The following is a 9,555-nucleotide window of genomic DNA, read 5'->3' on the forward strand; positions in this document are numbered from 1 at the left end:
TGTCATTTCGGGGCCTTTTATAGCTGACTATGCGGTATGGGCTTTGCTCATTGTTGAAGGGTGTACGGTGACCTATAGTTGTAAATGTCTATGTCATTTTGGTCTTTTGTGGATAGTTGTCTAAATGCAGATCTATACAATAATACTACAATGGGGTTATAACTATATCCCGTTCTGCTCTGGGTTGTAGTCCCATTGACGTTTACGCTACAACTCTTTTTATACATATTTACTATCGCTATATACCACACTTTACGTAATAGTGCATATGGTTCAAGCACCATGGAAGGCTGCATTAGTGCAATGGAATATATGTTTGGCAAACTTTTCATAGGAACATGATACAAGGACAGACTATAAATTATGTATGAAACCATTTCCCAGGAAAGGCGACACACGAAAAACAATATACGCAAATATTAAATTTTCATAGGAACCTCACACAATGACACACGACATACAATATACTCGAATATTTCATTGGAATCTCACACAAGACACACTACATACTATATACTCAAAATTAACCCCTTTCATTGACAAAGGAACAATCTTAATGTTAAGTAATACTAAAAACTAAAGGAATTATACATAGACAGAGTCAACGAAGACACGAGAGCCTATATGTTCTTGGTCTGTTGAAAATATATTTAAATCAGCCTGGTATTATTCATTGTATGTTCAATAACAAAGACAAAATATAAACCACATTTTCTGTAAACTTTTCCCACAAACATTGAACACTAAATGTATTATGTCAGTAATTCGAATCACTAAATTACGTATGACTTCAGATAATTCAAATAAATAATGTCTTTAGATAACTTATAGGCTCACTATACAAAACTATAATTATACAAAAAAATAATGTTATAAAAAAATAATGTTATCAAAAGCTGTTGTTATTTTATTCTTTGAAGTACAGTTTAATCATGATTTAAATTCACATGTTTTGACGGTATTTGGTACAATGGTCTACTTATAATATCGTTTGCATCGAGACGAGGGGTCATGCATTTGATCCCAGGCTATGTATATTAAGCACTTGGATATAAGAATGTGCTGCTTCTCCGATAAGTACGCGGCATGTATTAACTATTGCAAAGACTGGCCAGTTCAGAATTGATATCATATCATGTGTCAAGGTGAAATGAGAAGGATTTATACCTTGTAAACTGGCACGCTACCAGCTCAAGATGTCGGTCTAGTATAAAGTAGAGTGCATGTTTGGATCACACTAATAAGAAATTCTTCTGATCAACATTTAGGTTTCTCCCAATAGATGTTATATGTCCATATGTCCTTCGTTTTGTAACTTACTTTCCAAAGTGGACGTACGGAGACCTATAGTTGTTAATTTCTGTGTCATTTTGGTCTCTTGTGGAGAGTTGTCTCATTGGAAATTATACCACATCTTCCTATATCTATTTAACTAGCATATAGATCATATTGGTTTTCAAAGATAAAAAACCTTCTTCTTCTGAATCATTAGTTAGAAAAAAAAGACACCTATTCAGACATAATTACCAGACACAAAAGTAGACCTAATAATTCTAACAGTTATTATTGTTAAATAAAATGCATTTGTTATTTTGCACAATACTGAAGTTATCAAGCATACTTCCTTTATTCCAAGTTAAATACATCAAAAAGAATTGAATAAATGTGCAATTCAGAGGATTATTTTATTACAGTTACATGATTAAGTTTTAATTATGAGATGAAGACGCCCTTGTCATTTTTAGATTATTTACGGACACGTACACTGTACATGGTATTTAACAGTTTTATAAGAATAAGAAGATGTGGTAATATGATGCCAATGACACAATTCTTCAACGACAAAATGACGTAGATGTAAGAAATTATAGTTCACTGTTCTTAATGATAGCAGTGTAATACTCTAATTTTATATTCGACAACTTTTGTTTTTGATATCTAATATGTCCGTTTTGCTGTCTGCAAGCATAATAAAAACATTTTGTAAAAGCTCTTTATTATTGACTGAAAATTTTAAGGACGTCCCAACGTAAAGCAATGCCTCAAAATCCCCGTATAAATGGTACAACTATCATACCAAGGCATCTGTTTTGACTTTTAAACGGGATGTATAAATACATTGTCCCGTCCAGATGGAATGGGGTGTTTAATTCGGCGCATCGTGTATAGGGTTCCATGCTCCGTAAACATTAGAACAAGTCTCGGAAGAGCTCTTCCGTGGGTCCGTAGGGGGCTTGTAACATAAAAAGACAAGACATGTAAAAGGATTGTATGAAAGTTACCCGACGGTAAGCCCATGATTATAAAAAATACCTTTGTCTGCCAAGTTTTAAATGTATTTGTTTCTTGTTGTTTTTATATAGATATTGATATATTGGAGATATATTACTGTATACTCTATTTGTTAATCAGACCATTCAAAGTAAACATATTCGCACGGATGACTTAACTTCTGGTTATCTATTACATTCGATCATCTGAATTATTAATTAAACAATATTAATGTGTTCTAAAACAAAATGTCGGCGTTGAAGGACAAATACCACTGTGCAGTTTATAAAGCTTTTAATTACCTTTAAATGGATTGATTTGATCTATCTGATGACTTTGAATTCGAAAGTCGTCCTTATAATTCACTCTTATATGTTTTGCTTTTGATAATTAAAGTTTTGTATTGGCTCAGACTTATATAATAACGTGACCTCGTCTTACACAGACTACTAAGGACATACAATGTACAAGAATACATATACATAAGTTATATTGATTAATAGATGGATACCAGGTGCAGAAATGTATATAATAATTATATCATAGCAATTGCAAAAGCAAATTTAAAGCACACTCTGCTTTTAAGTAGAGTGTAAAGCCGAATCAGATTTTACTTGGCAGCTCCCAAGGACAGTCGGTAGAAAAACATGACACACTTCTTTGACAAACTACAAGCGCAGAACCTACACCACTGCTCTCTTTTTTCTAAACTTGTGCTAGGTACAGCAGCAGCATGAACTAGAATTACGGACCTGTGGTCTAAGACCTATTTCTACATTATGCTACCCGAGGCCATATCGTCAGATATACTGAAACGTTTAAACAAATAAGCAAGAGACTTTTACTAATACTGCGTGGTATTAAAAAAACAACTAAACAGTTTTAAAAAGAAGTAAAAGAAGAAATAATAGCCAATATCTTTCAATATAAGTTAATTATGTTATGAAAATAAATTTCAATACCTTCTCAGAGATCAAAGAAAATCCACCTGTTTATAGTGTATTTATCCTAGACAACAATCCACACTTTTAACAGAGCCTGTTAGAAACTATAAAAACTTGAACACTTTAAAAAGACTTGTCACAGTTACTGGTGCTATGTTGCAATAAACAATATCCTTTTTGTATTTAAAATATTCAAATTTTACATAACGCATTTATCTGCATGCCGTTGTGTGTACATTGTATATCCTTTAAATGAACTTTGATCAATGCCTTATTGTTTTATTCTGTACAAAAATGTGGTTTACGTTTCCATTTACCGCTCCAATGAAGGTACAAGCAGAACTAGTGTTTTAACTTGAATGCAACAGAGACTATTGTTATGTATAGCGGAATAGATAAATTTCCATTGAATTATAAATACATCATTGAGGGAAACAAAAGAACCGTGTTCGCTGGTGCACGGTGCATTTGGTCGATCATCATATTTCACGGTATGGGACAAATGTCTTTTTAATGTGACAAAATAAACTTCATATAAAGTGATTATATAATGTAAAATAATGGAAAAACCGCAACAGAATGCAGCAACTATGGTGAATGAATACAACGCTATTTCAACTGTGTTTTTTAATAATTAAAAACATCAAAGTTTTGGACTCTTACATGTACATACATATAAAACAAACCCCCTCTTAAATAGCACAAATGACCAACCATACACCAGAAGTTAAACTTTTGACAAGGAACACACGAATGAAAAGGGAAATACTTCTCTATTGTATAAATAGTTGTGTGTAGAGCAATGCAATATACAATGTATATGATTTATGTAGCTATCATTTGATTTTAATGGGGTGGGGGGTCCTTTTTTTTTATTGTAATCTCTGTCCTGCCTTTTTTTTCGGTCATGTCTCTTTTTTATCTAGCCTTTTGTTTTTATCTTGTCTCTAACCCTACTGTTTTTACTCAAAAACTCCTGTCCTGCCTTTTATTCAAAGTTTTTCCCTCGCACCACTCCCTTCCTCTACCCCTTTAAAATAAAATAGTATTTCCCTTATGGTATCGTGTACTAATGTGTCTATAGTATGGACATGGCAATTGTCATATATAATATAATACTTAAGCATCGCAACTCACTTACTCGAAGATGGTTTGAAATAATTAATATCAACGATTAAGATCAAAATAGGAAATTATTTGAATTAAATTCCGAGTTTAACGGTTGATATAAATACAGACAACATAACAATACAAAACTTCTATAAACATTAATGTACTACATGTACATTATTTTTTGTGTACATATGTGAATACACATGATTTAAGCATGTATGCTTCCAAACAAAGTCAACGATGTGAGATATCATTTGAGAAGTCGGTTCATGCTTATGCGTCATTTAAACAATTTGTCAAAAGCTTTATCAGTATATTAAATGGTGTCAAAAAGATAATATCCTTCATCTGACAGAACTAAGCCTGGCTAGTATGATATACCATTGTAAATTGATATACACTGTGAAAATATCGATAAGTGCGACAAAATCTATAGTCTATAGTATTATCAAATGTGAGGTTTATTTTAAATAGCCATGATATTGTTACATAGATGTATACATATTAAGTAGCAAAATTAGTGTGTTTGTTATTCATGGAATGCCTTCCGCATTAAACCACAACGTTTTATATTTTATCTATTTGTTCGAAGATTTGGTCAAACAAGTGAATGCAATACATGTATTTGGGAAGATTACGTTAAAAAAAAATCAACCAGCCAATGAAAAATTGAAAAATAAAATTGTAATAGCTTTCTAGATATTGCGCCAAAACTCTTGTCATTGTGTGTTATAGTACCATGTAAAAGCAATCGACATCACCATTTAATATAAATTATGTCTGACATATATGAAGGCGGTCTTTTAATGATTAATCAAGTGTAAAAAATATAAACCGCGGTCACGTATTTGCCTGTGTCCACCTCTAGATCTGCCATGTTAACCAAAAGTAAAGTAAAACGTACGGATATCGCTATGTCCGTTCGACACCGATCACATAATTATTTACTTTAAAAGATTTAATGGTTTTATTAATTACTTTATGTTAGTCAATATTTATCTATTTCTATCAAACAATTAAATCAACATCATTAGTCGAGTCTGACAGTTTTAAATAATTTACGTCACAAGAGAGTCAATATATTGTAATTACTTTTACAATACTTTCGCGTTTCCTTTAGTACTAATTTCAATATCAAATAATTTAAATGAAATTTTATGATTAAACATTAAAAAAAGTTTTATAAAGTGACTTCTTTTATCTTGTTTGCGAAAGTTTAATAGCTATGCCAGTCCAAAAATCTAAATGCACTTAGTCATTGTATATACATGTAAGCAGTTTCATTAGTCTTTTTAAGATATCAATTAGCAACATTTTTTTCCATATATTCGGTTTAAAGTAACCGACTACCAACGTTTTTCAATAAACAACATTGGAATCATGATTCAGTCAAACACGATTAACATGGATACTGATATCAGAAGCAGTACAACATCAAACACTTGGAAATGAAAATACAAACCAAATGACAAGAACAAATACAATCGGCTAGATAGAACGTGCATGTAAACAATCATCCATTCTCAAACCCAATACCATGGGAGGGCGAAACATGAATTTGCCTTGCATTTAATCCGCCTGGTATTACCCAAAATCACAACCTCAACAGACAATTATCTGGTCAAGATTGTTAGTAACTCATGAAATGATTGTCTAGAAAGAACATACCTTGCATATCTTTTTTTCCTTCTAATTCCTCATTTGATATAGTGGTAAGTATTGGATTAGTATTGCATAGAAAGAACGTACCTGGCATATCTTTTTTTTGCTAATTCCTCATTTGAGATATTGGTAGGCGTCGGATTAGTATTGTCTAGAAAGAACGTACCTGGCATATCTTTTTTTGTTAATTCCTCATTTGATGTAGTGGTAAGTATTGGATTAGTATTGCCTAAAAAGAACGTACCTGGCATATCGTTTAAATAATTCCTCATTTGATATAGAGGTAAGTGTTTGGATAAGAACGTACCTGGCATATCTTTTCTCTAATTCCTCATTTGATATAGTAGTTGGTGTCGGAGTATGTTTTCTGTTTAATCCGGTGGCGTAAAATAAACTTCCGGGTACCAAACTGGACATTGCTGTTGTTTATTTCATTGAATACCTGCAATTTATCAATTTCAATCAATTTACCTACAAAATATTACAAGAAAATGACAGTACAGAAATAACCTAGTTGGAGAGTTGCTCAAGATTGGGGCAACTCTTCTATTGCCTGGTTCTCATCAAATGATTTAAAAGGTTGTACGTTACACACGCCACTTAAACAAATGTACCGCTACGGAAACCACACCAAAAGAAACTTCATATTGCAGGAATGTGTGTACACATACAATGTACGTCTTACAAATGACATATTAAGTAACATTCCCTTCTAGGAAACCCGGATGACAGCTCCAAATATTGTAACAGTATAGACTCTTAAGTGTTCATTACATGGAAGAAAGTATACGTACATGTATACCCAACATATTCGTTTATTTTTTATGGTTATTAGATAGACCTATTGCATCCCCATGAATATCTTACCTCTTTCTATAAATATATAATATCGAAAATCCGTAATCGTAATATGTTTTATTTTAATTTCCTAAATAAAAACCCTAACGATAGGGCAGGTTATATTTACACGTGATAAAAATGATGAAAAATTCATATGATTCAATCATTCTTGATAAATTTTGTTACATTCACCATTGGGACAGATTTGTTTGACGGTACAATAGGTCCAATATAGTTTCAAGTGCTGCATAATTTATTATCAAATATTATATTCAAGTTTGAGGGAAATGTCAATGTTGTCCTATGGTTTATTCTCCTCAAAATCAATATTACATTCGATGAATTGCTTATAAAATATGAAAACCACCCAACAAAAGAATGATTATGTCATGTACAATAACCCACAATAATCCCGTAATACGGTTAGAAAGAAGCTCAAAAGATTTTTTTAAATGTTTGAATAAATGGGTAGCATATGTTGGGAAAGTTTGGTCTCAAACCTTCAGGTGAAGTTTTTCCCTATAGATTTAATCTAATTTAATAAAATGTATTTGCACGAATTAATAATTAAATATAATTAAAAGTTCATTACTCCCGATATGAATGTAATCTTATGTCTAAATGAAATTTACAAATTTTACTTTTGATGGTATTGTTTAATAAAACTTTAAATATCGAATATTACGAACGACTGTATAAATATTATTTAACAGATTGGTATCAATTTATTGTTACATATAATACCTCTTTGGTATTAGATAGTTATTTTAATGTCTCCGGCTTTACATAATATTAGATATCTAATTCATCGTTTTAGACCTCAAAAATGACCGTCGAAATGGAAAACAGCACTACAAGTGTGTTTTAATGTTGTATACATTTTTTGTTTGATGGTATCTCATCACCAGAATAACAAAAAAGAATTCAAAGAGTAAAAGAAAGCACTTTCTCAATTTACAATTATCAGAAAAGAGTAAAAGAAAGCACTTTCTCAATTTACAATTATCAGAAAAGAGTAAAAGAAAGCACTTTCTCAATTTACAATTATCAGAAAAGAGTAAAAGAAAGCACTTTCTCAATTTACAATTATCAGAAATGTAACTGCTAAGACTTTATGTCAAGTGGTATGGCGAGACCTTCAAGTAGAGCAACTTGTCACTGAAACTTCCACATAATAAGACAAGGTTTTTATAAAAAGAAGTGGAATTATACTTTGTATCTATATACCATTCAAACAATTTGGATTCAATATGCCATCCACTATTTTTAAATGATCTTTTTCTCAACTTCAGCATTTAGTTTTAATCTTTTAAAACAAAACTTCTCCATTTAGTTTATCCAGTTGCATTATACGAATCAAATTATAAAGACGTGTTTGAACAATTGATGACATATACAAAATGTATTCTATACCTTAATTGACAAGTATATCAAATTTAAAACGTTGGACTTAATGTTAAAAGGCAACACTAGCATTAGATTAAATAGATAAAATTAACATTTGTCGACACAAGAAACGAGAAACTGTCCTTTAAAAATCATTTAAAATTCAAGAAAATATGTAAAAATTACCTGGCTAATTTGATGCAAATATCTCGATTGAAACACTTCCACTATGTAAATATGAGACAAATTAAATCCTACACTCTATGGGGGCAGCCATTTTCAAAGCGTTCGTCCTCACCATGGTTTCACAGGACGTAGGTATAAAAGGTAAACACAGATAGAGTTTAAATGATAATCTCTCACTTACTGTTTTGTCTGCCTTTACCATATCTTGTTTTAAAATGCAAATCAAATTTAATTTGTTGTTAAATTTAAAAGGTTTGATTAATTATTTATACCACCATTTAAAAGTTTTGTTAAATTTCGAATGAAAGGGACTGTGATTTAAATTACAAATCAAGTCATGCAAATCAACAAAACTCAAAAGTATATTTATTAATATACTTTCTTCACAATCGAAACCTATCTATGCTTTCCTTCTGTTTGGGTTGGATTCTCCTTGTAAATATTGTTATATAAAATAACATATCTCCACATTGATCCTGTAAAAAGGGGGACCGATATAACCCTCAACCCAAAATTCCATCGCAGCTCTATAGGTATGCTTCGAATGTTGGATGAATATACCAGAATATACATACATCAACTGAAGAAAAAAAAATATACTCAAGAGAACTCTATTTAAATATGATATAATATAGAGCAATGATTACCACAGTTTATATTGAAATATTTCAGTTTAACTGTCACAAAATATTCTAAAAGATACGATTTAAGAGAAAATTTTACGTTCCCTATACCGCTTTGGTGATATCGCAGTAGCGTGGTAGCTTTGAGTGCGGGAGGTCTTTGGATTGCACCAAAGCCGGATCAACCCACATTATTTAGTATTGGTATTAACTGCTTTTCCGCTAAACATGCGATATTAAGTAGTGAAGGCGAATCCCTGTTATCTAGGAGAATGAATGTGTCCGCGTGATGACACTTCTTCCTTGTTACCTTGTGAACATTCACTTTAATAATCCGGCTTAGCGCGCCATTTAGGTCTACTACAAAGCAAGGTATATTATATTCATATTACATAAACACACGATAATATTTCTCTCAGAACTGTTATATACCGGTGGATGATTCAAATTGATGCTATATTAAAAAGATCATTTGGTATTTTTGCCAATAAGACAACTCTCCACAAGAGACTATAATAGTCGGGAACAAT

At 31.6% G+C, this 9,555-nt stretch overlaps 1 protein-coding gene across 3 annotated transcripts in view; it reads right to left on the reverse strand.

Annotated features, from left to right (window-relative positions):
• LOC143075122 (uncharacterized) overlaps positions 1 to 8,555 on the reverse strand; it is a 28,866-nt gene extending 20,311 nt beyond the window's left edge. Inside the window, exons 1-2 of one of the 3 annotated variants that reach the window (XM_076250429.1) lie at positions 8,403 to 8,555; positions 6,298 to 6,432 (exon numbers count right to left, since the gene is read on the reverse strand). In XM_076250429.1, the coding sequence (XP_076106544.1) occupies positions 6,298 to 6,407 (110 nt within the window). In that variant the 5' untranslated portion in view covers positions 6,408 to 6,432; positions 8,403 to 8,555. Of the gene's footprint in view, positions 1 to 6,297; positions 6,462 to 8,402 lie in introns of all 3 variants that reach the window. The other 2 variants (XM_076250430.1, XM_076250431.1) reach the window with 2 other exon arrangements.
• Between the last annotated feature and the right edge of the window lie 1,000 nt (positions 8,556 to 9,555).

This window comes from Mytilus galloprovincialis, chromosome 5 (genome assembly GCF_965363235.1).
Source record: "Mytilus galloprovincialis chromosome 5, xbMytGall1.hap1.1, whole genome shotgun sequence".
NCBI lineage: Eukaryota > Metazoa > Mollusca > Bivalvia > Mytilida > Mytilidae > Mytilus > Mytilus galloprovincialis.